Consider the following 18,747-nt stretch of genomic DNA (forward strand, 5'->3'; position numbering starts at 1 on the left):
GGTTAGGTCAGGTAGGTCAGGTTAGGTTAGGTCAGGTTAGATTAGGTGAGGTTGGTCAGGTTAGGTTAGGTCAGGTAGGTCAGGTTAGATTAGGTCAGGTATGTCAGGTTAGGTTAGGTTGGGTTGGGTTGGGTTGGGTTGGGTTGGGTTGGGTTGGGTTGGGTTGGGTTAGGTTAGGTTAGGTTAGGTAGGTTCTTATAACGGCCTTCTAACAAGGGTACTCTGATTACAGTGGTAATCAATGAACTCTAATTAGAGTACTTCAGCACTCGAATGCACTCTAATGCATTATAATGCACTCTACGGCATTCTACGGCATTCTACGGTACTCTAAGGCACTCTAAGGCACTCTACGGCACTCTACGGCACTCTAGGGCACAATAGGGCACTGTATGGCACTCGACGGCACTCTCCGACAATTTCCGGCATTCTCCGGCAACTCTCCGGCACTCTGCGGCACTCTCCGACACTCTTCGGCACTCTGCGGCAACTCTCCGGCACTCTGCGGCACTCTCCGGCACTCTCTGACCTTCTGCGGACCTCTGCGGCACTCTTCGGCACTCTCCGGCACTCTGCGGCAACTCTCCGACACTCTCCGGCACTCTGCGGCGACTCTCCGGCAACTCTCCGACACTCTCCGGCAATTCTCCGCCACTCACAGGCGCTCTGCGGCTCCACTCCTTCACTCTCCGGCAAAACTACGGCACTCTCTAGCACTCTCCGGCAACGCTCCGGCATTCTGCGGCAACTGTCCGGCACTTTCCGGCACACTGCGGCAAATCTCCGGCACTCTCCGGCACTCTGCGGACGTCTGCGGCACTCTCCAGCACTCTCCGGCACTCTGCGGCAACTCTCCGGCACTATGCGGCAACTCTCCGGCACTCTGCGTCAAATCTCCGGCACTCTCCGGCACTCTGCGGACCTCTGCGGCACTCTCCAGCACTCTCCGGCACTCTGCGGCAACTCTCCGGCACTCTCCGTCACTCTGCGCCCACTCTCCGGCACTCTCCGGCACTCTCGGGCACTCTGCGGCAACTCTCCGGCACTCTCCGGCAATTCTCCGGCACACTCCGGAACTCTACGGCAACTATCCGGCACTCTCCGACACTCTGCGGCACTCTGCGGCACTTTCCGGCACTCTCCGGCAACACTGCGGCATTCTCCGGCACTCTCCGGCAACTCTCCGGCACTTTGCAGCAAATGTCCGACACTCTGCGGCAACTGGCCGGCAGTCTCCGTCGTCTCTGCGGACCTATGCGGCACTCTCCGGCACTCTCCGGCACTCTGCGACAACTCTCCGGCGTCTCTCCGGCACTCTGCGGCACTCTGCGGCACTCTGCGGCACTCTGTGGCCCTCTCCGGCACTCTGCGGCACTCTGCGGCACTCTGCGGCACGGCACTCTGCGGCACTCTGCGGCACTCTGCGGCCCTCTCCGGCACTCTGCGGCACTCTGCGGACCTCTGCGGCACTATTCGGCACTCTCCGGCATTCTGCGGCAACTCTCCGGCAGTCACCGGCACTCTCCAGCAACTTTCCGGCACTGTCCGGCACTCTCCGGCAACCCTCCGGCACTCTCTGGCAACTCTGCGGCACTCTCCGGCACTCTGCGGCAACTCTCCGGCAGTCACCGGCACTCTGCGGCACTCTCCGGCACTCTTCGGCCCTCTCCCGCACTCTGCGGCAACTCTCCGGCACCCTCCGGCACTCTGCGGCAACTCTCCGACACTCTCCGGCACTCTGCGGCACTCTGCGGCACTGTGCGGGACTCTCTGGCAACTCTTCGGCACTCTCCGGCACTCTCCGGCACTCTGCGGCAACTCTGCGGCACTCTCCGGCACTCTGCGGCACTCTCCAGCACTCTCCGGCACTCTGCGGCAACTCTGCGGCAACTCTCCGGCACTCTCCGGCGCTCTCCAGCACTCTTCGTTACCTCTCCGACACTCTCCGGCAGTCTACTGCACTTAACAACACGCAACAGCACTGTACGGCCTTCGATAAGGCTCGAAGACACTTGAAAAACGCGCGAAAACGCTCGAAACCGCTCTGAAAATGATCGAGAATCTCTCGAAAACGCTCGAAAACGCTCGAAAACGCTCGAAAACGCTCGAAAACGCTCGAAAAGCGCTCGATAACGGTCGATATCGCTAGTAGGTAAATGTAAAAAAATCATACGCGAAATGACGGCTTATATCCGGGGTTAGGTAAGCCTCGGTAGGATTTTCGCAGTATTCGACTTTCACGCATACTTGTCGAGTGTAGCGCCGAATGCACACATACTCAACGTTTCGTCCCGTAACTTGGCGCTTGGCTGGTTGGAACGCGCGAAGATTTCTAGGAGCTATCGCACTCACACAGATTCGCTGCACGAGAGTTCCGTACGCGACACCGACGCGTGCCCCAAAGCTCCGCATCGCGTCGACTTCGAGGCAACAATGTACTTAATAGTATTAGATAAGTAGATAAAGTTAAATGGAGCGTGACGAGTGTTCTTCCCTTACCATCAAAAGCGAGCAGTATCGGTAAGCGTAGGTAAGCCACCACGATCAACTGCCGCATGGTATTACCATCGCGAGTACGTGAGCCGCTAATGGCGACTGGTAGATGTATCTCCTATCAGAAATTCGTTGCGCCGCCCATGGGGGCAAAAAACGGTGAAAGCTAACGTATGAAACCAGAGGGCAGCACAGGATGCGATCGCACGATCCTGTCCGTAAGCAATCTCCCAACTCATCTCTATATCTGGTTGTTTTATGCGACGAAGAGCTTTTTATACCAGAGATGAGCAGCTCATCCAGACCTGCTCATCTCTGTTTATACTCATAGGCAGAACAGAGAGGTTATGTTGGTATGTGTTGATAAGGCAGAATAGAGAGGTTACGTTGGTAGTTGTATTCTTTGCTCACTCTCTGCTCACAAGCAATTTTTGAACAGCTACAGCTGACGAGAAAGTCATTGGGATAGATAGATTAACTTAACCAAACTTAACGTCACGAGCAAACTGCGTTGTTCAGTAATGACAAAAGTATACAAAACAAAACTCGATGGATAAAATAATAACAAAGTCTTTACTAGTTTCGAGAACTGCAATGATCAGACCACTGCTCAAATGTCAATGTTTAAGGTAAATAAGAAATAGAGAACCTAGAAATGTATTATAATTATTTGTTTTACTTACCATCTTGTGCATTTTTATTGTTGTATACAGGGTCATAAAAAATGCAAGAAATTTTTGCTTTAAACATCAGTCAACCTCTACGGGTCTTTTACAGCCTTACAAAACACAGCTTGTATATAGGCATCAGACTCGCAATATGTTCATACAAACTCAAGACACACCAAATCCAAACAGTTTAAAATTTCTGCCAGGTGTCTCAGTTTTAGAACCTGGACAAACAAAAGATTTCCCTAATGGAACTGAGGCTTATTGTTCCCCATTGGCAAAAATGTTATTCCGCATTGAAGGTGTTAAAGCAGTGTTTTTTGGTCCTGATTTTATTACCGTAACTAAAATGGACGAGGAGGTAGATTGGAGAGTTTTAAAACCAGAAGTATTTGCTACTATCATGGACTTTTTTGCAAGTGGATTACCAATACTCACAGAATCGCAGCAACCCTCAGATACACGTAAGAATCATTGTTACCTATCGTTATTCTTTTTAATTCAGTATGTATTTTATTGAACTTATATATAATATAGAAATAACTGAAGAGGATGACGAAACGGTGCAAATGATAAAAGAGCTATTAGATACTCGAATACGTCCCACGGTACAAGAAGATGGTGGTGATATCTTATTTATGGTAAATACTTTAATGATTTTTAATATTACTTTTTGAAACAGACCTTACATTTCTTTTGTTTTCAGGGTTTTGAAAATGGTATTGTGAAACTTAAAATGCAGGGATCTTGTACAAATTGTCCCAGTTCTATTGTGACATTGAAAAATGGCGTTCAGAATATGATGCAATTTTATATACCCGAAGTTTTAGGAGTGGAACAAGTAGAGGATGAAGTTGATCATGTAACCAAGAAAGAATTTGAAAAATTAGAAAAAAAAGTCACTAATATAGAAAGTAATGAACAAAAGTAATCTCATTGAGTTATCATAAATGTATATAACATACGATCATATGGTACTTTAATCTATATTAAAAAGTTAATTACCTATTGTTTGATCAAGGTATACATAAATAAAATCTGCCCTGTATATTCATTTTTCTGTACCTTTATTTATCATGGTACAAAATACTTAACGGCCAGGTATTGAGACTTGCCAAACACGGATATTGTTGTCAGAATATCCTGCAAAGAGGGTCTGTCCATCAGTTGACCATGCTAGGGACAAACACTGAGGAGGCTCAGCTTTGCTTGCAGCAGAAACAACTTCTGGTTTCAGTTCTTCGACCATCTCTTTACTTTCAAGATCCCAGATTTTTATCCAAGGTCCATAAGCAGCACATAACCAATAACGATTAGGGCTGAAGCACAATGCAGTGATAATATCATTGTGATCTAAAGTATGTAAATGCTTTCCGTCATTCAAATCCCACAGCATCGCTTTACAATCCTGCAAAGAAATCCACACCTTTATTTTCTGCGGCAAATTAACAAATGTTTATATTTTATTAAATCAAATCAGTCCCATATCCGCAAAATACTCATAGAAATCATGTATTTGAAAATCATTTTCATCACATTTACTAGCATTCGTAAATTTGTAAAATAATAAAAATTTTATTTACCTTGCCACCAGATGCACATAAAGAGCCATCAGGAGAGACAGTGACTGTATTCAAATAACCAGAATGTCCATTGTGGTTAATTTTCAGTCGGCAATTAGTGAGATTCCAAACCTAGAAAAACCATGATTACTGTATTTTTTAAACTAAATACGGAATACCTCATTAAATATGTAATAAAAATCAGTCCCATATCCGCAAACACTCACAAAGATCATGTTAGAAAATTTCATCATAAACTTCTGTTTGTTCCATTGATTATTATTTATAGTAATATTCTTACCTTTACGACACGATCCCAACCTGCTGAGACAATAATGGGATTGGAATGATTAGGAGAGAAACGCACACAGCTAACCCAATCGGTATGACCGTCATCCTGGATCGTATACTTGCACTCTGCCAATGTATTCCATAATTTGATTGTCTTGTCTCGAGATCCAGATACAATTTGACGATTATCTACTGAAAAGGCCACGCTTAGCACATCCTGAAATCAAAAAGCACTCTCGCTCTTTTAATCTAGTATTACCAAAATGTAAACGAACCACATGGCTCAAAGACATCTCAATACTTACCGCAATTCAGTTTTTGCCTTAACAAGTCTTCTATGTACCAAGTAAAAAAAAATATGTAAAAAAAAGCTTCAGTATGTTTCAGAATTTAGAGTCTTTTTCCCAATATACAATAAAAAACCTGCATAATATTTAACATGCCGCAACGGTGCGACGGAAGCACTATATCACACCTTGGTATGGTCTTCAAATCTCCTAGTTGTACGACCAGCTGCCAGATCCCAAAGTCGGAGAGTTTTGTCCCAAGAACCGGACAGAGCATAATTGCCATCAGATGATAGTACGACATCACTAATAAAATGGGAATGACCATACAGACGCTTCTGAGGAATACCATAGTTAGCCTCATCGCGGGTCAATTTCCACATAATTAATGTCTTATCTAAAATCATTCGGATACTTTTAGAAATAATAATTTACTTCGTAAATTAAGGAGTATGATATTATTCTAAACAAATTGATTACCATTAATCAAGAGAAGATATCTTTTACTTTATGAAAAAAATTAAACTCACCACGTGAGGAGGACAACAGCATATCTGGATATTTCGGATTTGTAGCAATTTGGGTGACCCAGCCATTATGCCCACGAAGGGTACCTCTAAGCTGCAACGTTTCCGACATCCTGACGATGAATTACTATTATGCGATTATAGGATGTGCTCGGATTATTCCGAACACCCTGCACTGGACCACGAGCAGCCAGAAAGACGGGAAAAGGAAATCGTTCCGGCAACCGCAGCTTGGAGGGGGCGCCAATCAGTGTTGCCACCGTCGCGATTCAGAGGATAGGAGAAATCATCAAAAAGCGGAGTAGAAATTAACGTTATCGCCGCCATAGTGAAAATGTCCGAACTAAAATCTAATATGGCGGATACGGCGGGATATTAGAAATGTTCATTTTCAGTTTTAAATCTTCTGTCATCAGATGAATTAACCGATGAATGCAAACGTAACTAGAAGTGTATTTCTATACAGTAAAAACTAGATAGATTTCTTCATAGTAAAATCATTAAATTCATTGTTTTACAGTCAGTTATTCGTTAACTTATGATAATTCATTCAAGAACGTATTCATTCTACCATTTAATTAATTTATCAGATTCCCACTACTATAAAATATAACCAGTTAAAACTGCAGATATGTAACATAACCTATTTTAACTCATGCTTTAATGTTTATCAGTGACTACGACCAATGAATTCTTTGCTGTTGGCCTTTGACATCAGTGTATCACGTAAATAAATAGGGAAAAATCTCGGCTCTGACGTTTATCGCCACGTTATGCTTTCAGATGCTTAGTCTTATGAAGATGATGACCAGCGTAGGGAGTCAACATGCTTTTTATACAACACCAAGCTATAAGGTACGTATAGAAATCAGCAGATAAATCATCTGCTCATATTTTTAATACTTCACTATAGAATGTCATTATTTTAAATTATTTTATTTTTGTAAAAGAATTTTAACGTCGCTTAGTTTTTCTCTGAAACATAAGCTACATCATTAAAATCGTTAACATTAGTACATTGTTTTAGAATTAAAGACATTAAGAGTTTAGTCACTCATTTCTGCTATTTCTTTTGCAAATTATAAAATATTATAATATTTATGAAATAAAAATATCAAATTATATTTTATACGTATATAATACTGATCTATGATGTTATATATTATTTTTAGGAAACTGTACAGGTTTTGAATAGCCTCCAAAGTAATGCATCCTACATTCAGAAATTTAATAAAGCTCAGGTATCGCCACTTACCAAACTGCAAGACATGGACAAATTATTACTCCGGTAATGGAACAAGCATAGTATATACAATTCTGTCTCGAACGTATAATTTAGTAGAGGGCCTAGTGTATGTAAGTTATAACAACTTGTTATGTCTGTTATAGGTCTGGGATAACTCCTAAAGAATTAGATTCTTTATCTGTGATACATGTGGCAGGTACTAAAGGAAAAGGATCAACATGTGCATTTACGGAAGCTATTTTGCGACGACATGGTTTTAATACAGGCTTTTATAGTTCTCCCCATTTAATCAGTGTTAGAGAAAGGATACGAATTAATGGAGAGCCATTAAATGAATTTCTGTTTACAAAGTTCTTTTGGAAAGTATACAATGAGCTGTACAGCAAAAAGGACAATGAAGAAGATATGCCACCGTACTTCAAGTTCCTTACAGTTTTAATGTTTCATGTATTTGTAGAAACAAATGTTGACGTTGCTATTATAGAAGTTGGCATAGGTGGAGAGTATGATTGTACAAATGTTGTCAGAAATCCGGTATGTGTAGGTATTACCAGTTTAGGCTTGGATCACACAAAAATGTTAGGTGATACGTTAGAATCAATAGCCTATGAAAAATCAGGCATTTTTAAGCCAAACACGCAAGCGTTTACGGTCCCTCAGCCAGAAAATGCAATGAAAATTTTAGTGAACAGGGCAATTGAGAGAAATTGCAAATTGAATGTTGTACGAAGTCTTGAAAATTACCCATGGAAAAATGAACTTCCTAATTTAGGAATTTCATGTGATGTTCAAAAATATAACGCGGCACTGGCTATTGAAATGGCTCAAACATGGATTCGACATATTAATAAAAACAAAAGTCTATTAAATAGCAATGTACATTTAGAAGTAAGGAATACGTCACGAAGTAATACAGATACCTTTTATGAACTTAATGCAAATCAAGTTATAAAAATAGATCCAACTTATCATAACTTCGCAGAACACTCAATTAAAACAATACAAAACGTCGAGAATCTGACTTATCACACAATACGTGATATATTTAAAAAACCATGTACATTATCTTTAGAAAAAACTGCTGAAGCATTATCCAATTGTAAATGGCCTGGTCGAACTCAAATTTTATATGGTAGCTGTATGACATTTTATTTAGATGGTGCTCATACAATCGAAAGTATTGCGATATGTTGTTTGTGGTTTAAAAATGCTACTTGCCACACGTATGGTAAACGTTTTTTAATATTCAATCTTACTGGAGATCGTGATGCTGTTTGTTTATTGAGATCACTAAAAACTTTGAATTTTGACAGGACATACTTTGTACCAAACATTGCAGGTTCGAATTCTACTATAGATCAAGAAAATTATTCAGTGCCAGTAGAACAGCAAATAATTAAATGTCATAAGTACTGTGAAATTTGGGGACCGAATTCAATAGTTATGAATAACGTAAGTGAAGCATTAAATCATGCAAAGGAAGAAAGCCGACTGGAACACAATTTCACCCCCGAATATAAAACTCAAGTCCTTGTAACTGGTTCTTTACACTTGATTGGTGCGACATTAGCCTGTTTAGATCCTAATTTAACCATGACAACAAACTTCTGAGAATCATGACGATAAAAGTTAACATAATGAAGCTACATATTATTTGTATAAAAATTAGACGTATTGTCTTTATTAATATTATAATCAGATAATAATGATGATTTTTATCATTAAATACGACATAACATTCAGCAATGCAATTAATTTATAGAACAAGTGACCGCCTATACCGTGAATATTAAATTCCTGACAACGAATTTGTACTTCCGCAGAACAATTGTTGTAAAGTAATTTTAAGATTTTGTATTATATGATTTTTAATATTTGTAACAAATTTTTAATAATGTACATCTTTAAGACAGCAAATGCATTTTTTATTTTTTTTACCTAAGATCAATAAAATCAAAATATCTTTGGATGGAACTCTAGTTCCGATTCTGCTTCTGTGTCAGATAAACTCAAGGAGACACCAGCTCGTCTTCGTAATCGATTGTCTTCAGGGCTCTAAAAAGTGTATCATAAAATGTATTAAAGCGTTTTCCTTTATCCAATGTACACATCAAGCAAGTATTTTATATGCAAATGTATCTCACTTGATCCATAATACCAGCTGTAGGTTCCGAAGCATAGCCTACTTCTTGTGCGTCTTCCTCTAAATCAGCTTCATATTCTTCTAGTTCGTCGGAATCAGTGTCTATTTCATCAACATAACGATTGCCTCGCGAAACTTTACAAACCATTTGTGCCAAATCAGTAAACGTATACGAAGATATCGGCTGTTGATTCTCTGCCTGACTTTTGGCACGCATAGCTCTTGCGTTTTCCCGGTCTGCAATGAACCTCGGTAAAACCCCCGCTTTCGATTGACCTTCGAAATATGTTTTCCCTGAAACACCATTGGGATTTACATTATTTTGCGACGACCATGAGATCTCCTCTGAAAGAACCAGTTGTACTCCTACCATGTTGATATCCGACATCCTTGATCTCATCGAAGTTGGCAAATTGTAAGGTTTTATACTTGTCAATCGGTGGTCTTATGTACTCGCAATAATCCGAGGTCTTAACTTCTTCCAGTTGACGTACACAACTGACATACGCAAGTCGGGATTGTATATCCGGCAGGTTGGGGACTTTGACGGGAGTTGCAAAAGGATTCCAACGTTTCCAAAGTAACCACCAGCCGGAAAGTGAATCCCCGTAATTCGTCAGGTCGGTGTCATCCTGGGATCCTACGTCGATGGCCAATATATGGTAAGCTCCTTGTCTCAACATCTCGTCAGCTTGAACAAAACGCGTTAATGTATATGCAGGAATTAGATCCAAAGAGGATTGTGTTACAAGGGATAATTTGACTGCCGTCAAGTCCGGTATACCTGGGACATTATTTACGTAACACCCGTCGACCAAAAGATGTCCATCGAGAGGATCGCAAACGGGAGGGAAAACGCCCGCTATCGTCATACTGGATCGAAGATATCTCCATAGCAAGCCTGAGTCGAGTAAACTGAACCGTTCAACATCTCAACGATGCATCTTTCAGCAACGGGAGTGAGCTTGAACGCTTTAAGGGTGGAAGAACTCATTTTTATCCAAGGTAATTTCAGTCTTTCTTAAGTACCGAATTGTAATTTGACCTTTTCAAAATATTCGGAACTGATCGCTAGTACTAAAATGGTACTGAAATTATTGGATTAGAGTTCTTTCTTTTTTTTTCTTTTTTTAAAGAGAATCGTTCGTTTTAGGACACGAACTGACCGACTTAGGATTGATTTTCATTCATAGGTAATGATGACGTTAACTCGCGGGGATTATTCTAGGGTATACCTTTCCCAACCCCCTACATTTTCTTGGACATCACCTAAATTATGCAAATTACCTGGAAGGTTATTGACGTACCCGCCGTCGAGAAGAAGATGGCCATCGATTGGGTCGCACATGGGAGGCATATACCCAGACAATGACATCGAACCCCGAATGTACCGCCACAGTGATCCTAAATATGACGAACCAGAATTTAGGCATTTCTTTGTCTACACATTGATCATTCATGATTATAAGATCACAGAACAAAATATAAAACTTTATCTACACTTCTCGAGGATTATAACTCACTTTAAAGTATACTTTATCACTTAATCACGAATAATACATTCAAGTTACAAGTGTCATGTATCACACTTCCGTCATTGTTCTTCCTTATGGATTCCTTGTGGACATTTGAATCGCAAATGTACTATCAAATATCACATAGTCTGAGTTATTTCCCAAAGGAGAAGAATTGAAGGTAACCGATTCAATTGAAGAAGTCAAATAATATTGCTATTTAGCCCAATACAAATGATACTTCATTATGTTGATATTGGCTTTTGAGTTGGAACCATGTAACTTCCTGCTTGTTAATTACTGGTAATTGAAGAATCATATTTCCAATCATAATTTCATGCGGGAAGTTACAACTGCCCCATTCATGAATGTCATGTATAAGGGTAAATGGCAGCATGGTTTATCCTGTGTTAATATAGTTTTTAGTTATTTTCAATTCCTTCCAATTCGAAATAAATCAATCCACGTAATTTTTGAAAATTCATTCTTGATTCACATTATCATTTGGTATTTCCCAAACTTACAGTAATACGATGCATCCACGTAAGGTATTTTCAAGATTTTAAATTAATGCCACGACACTGTTTAAAATGTCTATATATCCAATAAATAATATTTATTGCTTTGTAAATCTTCAGCTGATACACAACGGTGAGTACGTCAATAACGGTTTTACGCAAAGCTCAACCCCGTTGATCGAACACATAAAAATTACCGGTTGTCTACTGTGCGGTGCAAAACTAATATATTTTAAAAGAGATGAGTAACTAACTAAGAATTTTATATAAACAAAGCATGCAGCGACTTGGAATTCGATAATCAAAATGATAAAAGCTTTTCAGGTGTTAGATAATATAATTGTATGACTAAAGAAATTTATATCTTTGTGTTAAATATAAGCACTGCTCGTACATGCTTCGGTGAATGTGGTTTATTAATATTTGCAAAAGATCACGTACCAAATATTATTATATTAATGTACTAAATGTTATGTAAAAGAAAATGTGTGAATGTCATCTTCAGTGTAGGGACGCTTTGTTAAATATTTTTAAATTTCTTTGCTCTTTTTAGAATCCACAGCTTCTTTAATTAACATTTTTAATTGACTGTGCGACTAAAATTCATAAATAAATGTGAAACCTTTTTAAAATTATTTGTAGAAAATCAATAGAAATCTAATATTATTTCAAGCGTATATCTACTAGTTATAATTTATATTACAAAAAATATACTCCAAAAATAAAGCCACAAACAAAAGTGTATATTAGTCAATTACTGTTTATGTCTCACGTATACCTGATAAAATATGTGTACTTGCATGGGTTAGTGGTGTTAAGTCACTTTGATATCATTTAAGAACAGCATTCAATGAAAATGTTACTTAGAATCATTAAAGGTGATTGCCAAATGTTAATATTATAACTACATTAAGTGAATAAAATCTTGAATATACAGACCGTGTGTGTGCGTTCGCATGGAAGAGGCAGTAATATCTGTCGTAATTGTAAAAAATGGAAGCCAAAGATCCTCGATGTACGTATCTCCAAATGTAGCTTGAATAGTCTTATTGAAATCTTTACCAGAGAACATAGAAGTCATTGGATATGTTAGATCTAGGATCTGTCTCCACCACTGCGTCATTTTCTAAAACAGTTAGAATAATTTATTTTCTTTTTCACTATTACGTTTTAACGTAACATTTTACCGAGAAGTCATGAATATAGCATTACGTTTTGAGGTTACGCTTTACCTTTGACCATTCTCGGGCCTTCTGAGTAGTCGTCGTGATGTTTTTCTCCATACACCACAAAGCTCCCATAAATGCCCCTATACTAACGCCTCCAACCATGTCGATAGGAATTCCAGCTTCAAGAATTGCTTTTAACATCCCTATATGCGCCGCTCCTCTGGCTCCACCTCCACCGAGAACTAAACCTACAGAAGTACCGGTGAGCCAACGAGCTAGCCGGCTAAAGTCACTGTGTACATTGGGTTCCGACATGAGCACTTTGGAATATAATTCATTCTGTAACGAAAAAAAAAAATAAAAAGTCAAATACCTCTAAGTGATTTATGTAGATTATTGGTTCCAATTTTTAAAGCAACTTACAATACGATATTGGGATCTCCTGGTGAACATACGTTTGGGGCATTGTATGTGATGGTGACTAGAGATCCAAGATCTCATATTTAACCACTGGACGGTATTGGTAGGCCGTTGACCACTCTGTTCTTTGTGCAACAATACAAGTTCTTTTTGAGTTCGCATAGCTAATCTTTCTACTTCTCGCTCTGTCCGCCCTAAAGTAGGCGGTCGATCACCAAGGCCTACTATTAGAATACAATCTGCCTGTCGTACACATCTTTGCGTCCATACTGTGTAACTAGAATCGCATTGATACAGTGAAATTCTGTGTTGATCTTCTTGTTGTGCGAGCCATGATGTCAATCGATATTCATTTACAGGTTCCATGATCGTTGTCCCTAACGTCTGTATGAAAATATTATATATTACATGGTATATTAACTCTTCGGATAGAACATTAAATGTATCCGAAATAAATGATCACATTTAAGAACATATTCTAAAAAATTGTACAATCATGGATCTGCAAATTCGTTCTTTTCAATATTTGTATAAACCCTGATAACTTATGGTGGGGTGTTGAAAGTACTTTAATCAAGGTATGATGCTATAAGATGGCTGAAGGTCAATTCGGTCAATAACTCACGCGACATAGAAAATGATAAAACGAGCAAAATAACCTCCTAATGTTTGATCGGCAATTTCAGTTAAAATCTGTAGATATTTTGAAATCTACCTTTCGGATAACATCTGAAGTAAGACGTAAACATGGTCCAATTGCACATAGTGAGTGATACAGTTCGTATGTAAACGCTGTCAAAGGAACGTCTTCCGATACAGGGACTATTGCTACTGTAGAAAAATTCACTTGTGCCGGCCTTGCATCGACCGTTGTTGCAGTTCGTCTAAAAGAAAAAAGATAATCAATTACCCAAAGAATAAACTAATATTCGTAATATGCAAAACAGACTTCTGGTCACCCAAGAATGCTATCATTTTACATACTGTGGACTATTGACACCAGTTTTTACATTCATTTGTTGCCACGTGCCAAGAATACGATGACCAAGCAAGTTGATTAATCTTGTAACTACTATAGGATATCTTAGCTTGATGACATTGAAAAGACCCTCTGGTAGCTTTGCTAATTCAGAATCTCGTACAGCCATAACTGTCGTGGATCTAGGAGTTTGAGTAACCATCTCCACGATGCCTACTAAGTCTCCTTTGCCATATTCTGCAACTAATTCTTTTTTTCCGTTCGTTTGTGTGATGACTGACCTTAGTCGACCACTGAGAACGATAAATGTTGAATCAGACTCGTCTCCTTGACGGTATACAGCTCGGCCACTTTCAAGAAATAGCCAGTCCAAGGCAAAGTCCACCTAATATAGAAAACGCTATATTGAAGTCTTCCTTAAATGAAATTTAATAATAATCAACATACCTGCCTAACAAAAGGACTCAGTCTCCGAACTACTGTATTGGCAACGTGTAAAACAATGGTAGGTTGTTCTCTCATAAGAGCAAAAAATGTAGATTTAGACAACAATGCTATTCGACTAGCATTCTTTGCTCGAATTGTATAAAAAGATGGTTCGCCAGTTAGTACCGCTAAACCACCAACTATTTCTCCTTGGTGCGCACTAAACATGTGCACTTCTTGGCCTGCATCGCGTCCTTCAGCTACTCTTTGACTGATTGTCAAAGAACCTGAGACAACATAAACTAATGCCACATCCTGTAGAATTATAATGATTAAATTTGATTATTATCAGTTCTTATTACGATGAAATATACAGTATTCAATAAAAACTCATTTTAATAGATTAACCTTATGTGATTCTTCCTTCATAAGGTAAGTCCCTGCAGGTACTTCTCTAATTTGGACTTTACCATCCTTAAGCACAGATTCATCTTCCAAACCAAGCTCTCTAACGAATGCTTCCGTAGCTATCTGAACAAACTGAGCTTCGTCAAGTTGCTGTTGTTGAAGTCCCTCATTAGTGGATCGCTTCCTGACATATGTACTTCCAGAAGATGTAATATCTGGTGGCTCACTGTGCAAAGATTGCTGTAAGTTCATTGCTGTTGGATATGGCCAATGAGAATCACACTCAGGAACCATATCTGGCGCATTCTGGCACAAATGTGGACTTGTGTTTTGACATTTCCAGTCAAATGAATTTTTTGATCTACAAATTCATAATTTATCCAGCATAATCGCCAGAGCCAAAGAAATTAATGACATAACCAATTGATTATGTTTGTGTACCTTCTATTGATTGTAATTGGTATAGGTTGTGAACCAGTAACGAACGAAGATTCTCGATGTTGCATATCGCTTCCTTCACGTTGGTCAAATCCTCCATAAATAGTAGACATATTGTCTGAATTTTGAGCTGCAAAATTCTCTTTTGTTCTTGATCTGACTGGAGAACCAGAGAATGGACTGTGCTTCTTTTTGGACATTCCCTGGTTAACCAACTCTGCAGAAAGTCCAAGGTATTGATGTAATGCAGTAAAGGTTACACGCTGAAGGCGAACCATAATGACCTGGATAACTCGAATGAATGCATCTGGATGATCTTGAAACACCTGATACAATTGTGATAAATTAGTGTTATTATAAAACAAACCATGAAATTACGTATATGACAGATGATACAAACCTCTTGAAAGGCATGCATTGGTAATTTAACGACAACAGAATCTTCTACAGCTCTTGCAGAAACAGTTTTATATATACTCGTATGACCAGTCAGTACATCGGTAAAACTAAGAAGACTAGTAACTGACTCTCCAGTTTTAACTAACTTTAAGGGAATTTGAGATCCATCCGATCCTGTTATGAACACATTTACCAAACCCTGCTGTACTATAAACAAATTCTCATCTGGGTCACCAATTTTAAATAAATTGCTCCCAGCTGGTAAATCGATAATTTCAGTATGCTTGCAAAGTTTAAGAAATACAGGTTTCTCAAAATGTCCAAACACTCTGATACTTTGAAGCATATATAATGCATCTGGTGGTACTCTCTCTCCTGGTCTTAAATCTTCTTCAAGGTATTCGGCAGGTGGTTCTAAAACCTAGATACATACCGAAGTTAATATAAAATTCCGGACAGACATCAAAATATATTTATATATTATTCTTAGATGAATGTCGTAACGTATACCTTGAGTTGTTGAGGAGCAGATTCTTTCCTCAGCTGCAGCAATCGTCGAGCAAACCGCATTACTGCTCTCCGTTTCTTGCCTTGACCAGTTCCGTGCACTTGCCCGCTTATTGATTTTACTTTGCGCAGCATTTTTCTGCCATAAAACAGAACTTTGTCCCTTTTTCTGAATCTTGGTTTGCCACTTCCAACTCCGACAAATTCTTTGACTTCTGGGAGAAATTCTTTGTTCTTCCATTTCCGCATAACAAAGACCGATGCAATCAATACAATGAGTATGACACTGAGAATTACTACGATCAATACATTTGACGTTTGGTATTCTTCGACAAAATGTCCGATCCATCTTGAAAATGCGTACGATCCTAGGCCTTCGTTCAACTTATGATATAGCTCGACAACCTGTAAAATTTATTGCTAATTAAGTATTCTACAGAGTAGAATTCGCACGTAACAGTGTAAATTAAAAGTGACACTTCTTAACAACCTTTATATCAAGTAAATTCTTCTCTCGAATTCGGATGCGACAATGAAGAAACGGTTAAAGAATTGAAATTGTAAAATGCAAATTTCTGCGATAACGTATAAACGTCGAGTGAACGTATTGAAAACGAAAGTGACACAAGGGATATGCAAATACAACCTCCATGCTGAACGTTCATCTCTCCTTAAGAGATGCTTGTACCACCGCTGCAGCTTCGAAGACTGAACGAAATAGTTCCGCACAAAGAAACGGCTGTTCTCCGCCGCAAGGAATTCATAAACGTGACTGTTTCACAATCAAAGAATCAACAAAATAGAACGGACAACCCTTGACCTCCCACTCGAGTTACCCAGCGCCATTTTAAAGCGTGCTTACGATCGACCAGTAAGCCAAAATAAACCACCTTATCGATTGTGGAACGGAGGTTTTCCAGTTTCGTAATATGTCACTATATTAACGGAATAACAGCGTGGTGGAATATTCCGAAAATATTCTACAACTTCCAACCGTCATATAAGCATATCTTCCGCATAATTCACATAAATCATAGTCCACAAAAAGCAATGCATCCTAATATTATTTATTTACTATCCCACTGTCATAATTGTATTTAAACTACAAAAATAATAAATTAACTTCCTCATTATCATATCCAGGGTAAAAGTGAAATCCCTTTGTTTCTAAGTAGATAATAACAAAGCGTAATAATAAACTAGTAACAATGTTTCAAGCGTCCCAATTACGTGCTTAAATCGGTCAATATTAACAATTCAAAATTGCCGCCACAGACCAATGTTTCCCTCGGATAGTACCAGATGACGCATACAACGTTTTCAAAAATCGAGTCATGTTCCCCGAGTCTCCCATAATGCTCCCGATTGGGAAATAAATTCTCTGGTGACTTTTAGCGAATATTCTGATCGCGCTTCACCATCTAACCGAGTGATTCTCGTGCATTCAAGGACTCAAGCATTCCACCAAACGAATCTCCTTCCTTTCCCCTAATCGTGAGAAACAGGAACCCTAGGGTCGGTTTCTTCCCCCTTCCTCTCCGCGAGATCAGAATTTGAAAGTCCCGCCACGTGGCGGGCACATCGCGAGGGCGCCGAGAGATGGCGCTCGCGTCCATTCCCGAAATCCAAGGCACGGCCAGCCCAGTCTCCTGTAAGTGGCCTTCGGGTTCGGTCGAGCGGTGGTTCGCGGGCAGACATGTTGAGCGTAATTTCGCGGTCGTGCGGCGCGATCTAGACGCGTGAATTTCATGCGTTCAGGGATTCGCGGTGCACCGAGGAAGACGAGCGCGGTCTTAGCTGCGCTACATGCGAAGTGACGCGCGCAAGCTCCGCCGCCTGGTCCGTCCCGGCCACAAACATGAGCTGGGGCACCGAACTCTGGGTAAGTCCGGCAAGAGGACGGCGACTGGTCCGCGAGCACGTACGCGCAATGTAGGTCCTTCTCTCCGCGAGCGTTTTACCCTGGTGCAAAGAAATCATTCGGCCAGGCTCCGTGCGTCGCCGCTCGGCCGCGGGCCCGCCCGCGCGCGCGCGCGCTCGCGCGCTCGAGCGAGGTACCCCAAAACCTGTTCGCGGGGCTGGTCCGCCGACACTTTTGCCTTTTCAGTTGCTAGCCGCGGGCAGCGTTCCCTCTCGCGTGTCCTCTCGTGCCCGCCGCCACTTACCGAGCTCGCCGTCCGGACGGCGCTCTCGGACCCGCGAGAGGTGCTCCAATTTCCCCGAAGTACCTGTCGCCCTTACGGGCGGGTGCGCGAGAGTGACCCGTTTTCTCCCTAGCATCCGATCTCGCCTCTCTTTCCCCTCTCTAGCTGGCTGCGTCCGCTGTGTGCATTGTTCCAGGGCCTCTTACGCGAGTGTCCCGTACGCTCGCGGCTGACTCGCGTGACGTTTCGACGTTGCCAGCGGCAACGTCGCCTAGGTTTAAAGCGCTCTCTGCCTTGCTCCTTCTCCTCCGCGCGACGTCCCTGGGAAATGTCTGGCAACGATGAATTGACCGCTTTGATCGCCGCGATGCCGGGGATCGAGGGCGTCGCGTGGTCCGGTCTGGCCGACCTTGCGGACCTCGCTGACCTTAGCATCCCCGTTGGCTCGCCATCTTTGTTCTCGGGCCCTCCCGGTCCTTGCTGACTCGATTATTTCGCATATTTCCTAATAAGATAAACGGGATTCGCGAAATTCCACTTTCTATCGAGAGAGACGATGAAAGATGTACATATCAGCTGCTATGGGCCATCGGTATTAATTCCAGATA

General features: G+C 40.8%; 5 protein-coding genes across 12 annotated transcripts in view; 3 read left to right on the top strand and 2 right to left on the bottom strand.

Moving 5' to 3' along the window:
• The first annotated feature begins 2,823 nt into the window (after nucleotides 1-2,823).
• LOC105703797 (NFU1 iron-sulfur cluster scaffold homolog, mitochondrial) lies at nucleotides 2,824-4,215 on the top strand. The gene is made up of 4 exons (XM_012432478.1): nucleotides 2,824-3,122; nucleotides 3,207-3,625; nucleotides 3,699-3,802; nucleotides 3,868-4,215. Exons 1-4 carry the CDS (start codon nucleotides 3,043-3,045, stop codon nucleotides 4,090-4,092), a joined length of 828 nt encoding a protein of 275 aa, XP_012287901.1. The 5' UTR covers nucleotides 2,824-3,042; the 3' UTR covers nucleotides 4,093-4,215.
• LOC105703794 (guanine nucleotide-binding protein subunit beta-like protein) lies at nucleotides 4,210-6,055 on the bottom strand. The gene is made up of 5 exons (XM_012432465.2): nucleotides 5,832-6,055; nucleotides 5,490-5,698; nucleotides 5,025-5,231; nucleotides 4,745-4,855; nucleotides 4,210-4,569 (listed from the first exon to the last, which is right to left on the bottom strand). The coding sequence occupies exons 1-5, from the start codon at nucleotides 5,938-5,940 to the stop codon at nucleotides 4,252-4,254; spliced, it is 954 nt and encodes a 317-aa protein (XP_012287888.1). The 5' UTR covers nucleotides 5,941-6,055; the 3' UTR covers nucleotides 4,210-4,251.
• Nucleotides 6,056-6,286: 231 nt separating this feature from the next.
• On the top strand, nucleotides 6,287-8,840 carry LOC105703787 (folylpolyglutamate synthase, mitochondrial-like). The gene is made up of 3 exons (XM_012432450.2): nucleotides 6,287-6,683; nucleotides 7,001-7,116; nucleotides 7,218-8,840. The coding sequence occupies exons 1-3, from the start codon at nucleotides 6,612-6,614 to the stop codon at nucleotides 8,683-8,685; spliced, it is 1,656 nt and encodes a 551-aa protein (XP_012287873.1). The 5' UTR covers nucleotides 6,287-6,611; the 3' UTR covers nucleotides 8,686-8,840.
• Nucleotides 8,841-8,977: 137 nt separating this feature from the next.
• On the bottom strand, nucleotides 8,978-16,840 carry LOC105703762 (neuropathy target esterase sws). Of its 6 annotated transcripts, none has more exons than XM_012432431.2 (16): nucleotides 16,642-16,840; nucleotides 15,999-16,400; nucleotides 15,490-15,909; nucleotides 15,093-15,415; nucleotides 14,652-14,877; nucleotides 14,265-14,558; nucleotides 13,823-14,202; nucleotides 13,554-13,722; nucleotides 12,842-13,222; nucleotides 12,482-12,757; nucleotides 12,189-12,375; nucleotides 10,505-10,621; nucleotides 10,002-10,118; nucleotides 9,588-9,908; nucleotides 9,219-9,511; nucleotides 8,978-9,129 (listed from the first exon to the last, which is right to left on the bottom strand). In XM_012432431.2, the coding sequence occupies exons 1-16, from the start codon at nucleotides 16,645-16,647 to the stop codon at nucleotides 9,028-9,030; spliced, it is 4,014 nt and encodes a 1,337-aa protein (XP_012287854.1). In that variant the 5' UTR covers nucleotides 16,648-16,840; the 3' UTR covers nucleotides 8,978-9,027. The 6 variants fall into 6 exon arrangements, 5 of the variants coding, with proteins under 5 accessions (XP_012287854.1, XP_012287831.1, XP_012287864.1 ...); XM_012432408.2 differs by having other exon boundaries at nucleotides 14,652-15,012; XM_012432441.2 differs by lacking the exon at nucleotides 16,642-16,840 and adding an exon at nucleotides 16,486-16,634 and having other exon boundaries at nucleotides 14,652-15,012.
• An 816-nt stretch (nucleotides 16,841-17,656) lies between these two features.
• Nucleotides 17,657-18,747, top strand: part of LOC105698307 (formin-binding protein 1-like) — a 46,477-nt gene continuing 45,386 nt past the window's right edge. For all 3 annotated transcript variants that reach the window (XM_012422502.1, XM_012422582.1, XM_012422661.1), the window contains exon 1: nucleotides 17,657-17,877. In XM_012422502.1, the coding sequence (XP_012277925.1) occupies nucleotides 17,854-17,877 (24 nt within the window). In that variant the 5' untranslated portion in view covers nucleotides 17,657-17,853. The remainder of the gene's footprint in view (nucleotides 17,878-18,747) is intronic.

This window comes from Orussus abietinus, unplaced genomic scaffold, assembly GCF_000612105.2.
Source record: "Orussus abietinus isolate OABI.00-Male unplaced genomic scaffold, Oabi_2.0 scaffold333, whole genome shotgun sequence".
Taxonomy (NCBI): Eukaryota; Metazoa; Arthropoda; class Insecta; order Hymenoptera; family Orussidae; genus Orussus; species Orussus abietinus.

What these genes read in the sequence shown, in the direction of transcription:
- LOC105703797 (XM_012432478.1), top strand. Translation starts at nt 3,043, where the DNA reads ATGGATAAAATAATAACAAAGTCTTTACTAGTTTCGAGAACTGCAATG. An exon ending in CTCAAATGTCAATGTTTAAG is followed by an intron (nt 3,123 to 3,206) that starts GTAAATAAGAAA and finishes TGTTGTATACAG; the next exon opens with GGTCATAAAAAATGCAAGAA. An exon ending in GTGGTGATATCTTATTTATG is followed by an intron (nt 3,803 to 3,867) that starts GTAAATACTTTA and finishes TTTTGTTTTCAG; the next exon opens with GGTTTTGAAAATGGTATTGT.
- LOC105703794 (XM_012432465.2), bottom strand. Translation starts at nt 5,940, where the DNA reads ATGTCGGAAACGTTGCAGCTTAGAGGTACCCTTCGTGGGCATAATGGC. An exon ending in GTTGGGATCGTGTCGTAAAG is followed by an intron (nt 4,856 to 5,024) that starts GTAAGAATATTA and finishes TGGTTTTTCTAG; the next exon opens with GTTTGGAATCTCACTAATTG. An exon ending in TATGTGCATCTGGTGGCAAG is followed by an intron (nt 4,570 to 4,744) that starts GTAAATAAAATT and finishes ATTTCTTTGCAG; the next exon opens with GATTGTAAAGCGATGCTGTG.
- LOC105703787 (XM_012432450.2), top strand. Translation starts at nt 6,612, where the DNA reads ATGCTTAGTCTTATGAAGATGATGACCAGCGTAGGGAGTCAACATGCT. An exon ending in ATACAACACCAAGCTATAAG is followed by an intron (nt 6,684 to 7,000) that starts GTACGTATAGAA and finishes TATTATTTTTAG; the next exon opens with GAAACTGTACAGGTTTTGAA. An exon ending in ATGGACAAATTATTACTCCG is followed by an intron (nt 7,117 to 7,217) that starts GTAATGGAACAA and finishes TGTCTGTTATAG; the next exon opens with GTCTGGGATAACTCCTAAAG.
- LOC105703762 (XM_012432408.2), bottom strand. An exon ending in ACTGGTGTCAATAGTCCACA is followed by an intron (nt 13,723 to 13,822) that starts GTATGTAAAATG and finishes TTTTTCTTTTAG; the next exon opens with ACGAACTGCAACAACGGTCG. An exon ending in GGAGATCCCAATATCGTATT is followed by an intron (nt 12,758 to 12,841) that starts GTAAGTTGCTTT and finishes TTTTCGTTACAG; the next exon opens with AATGAATTATATTCCAAAGT.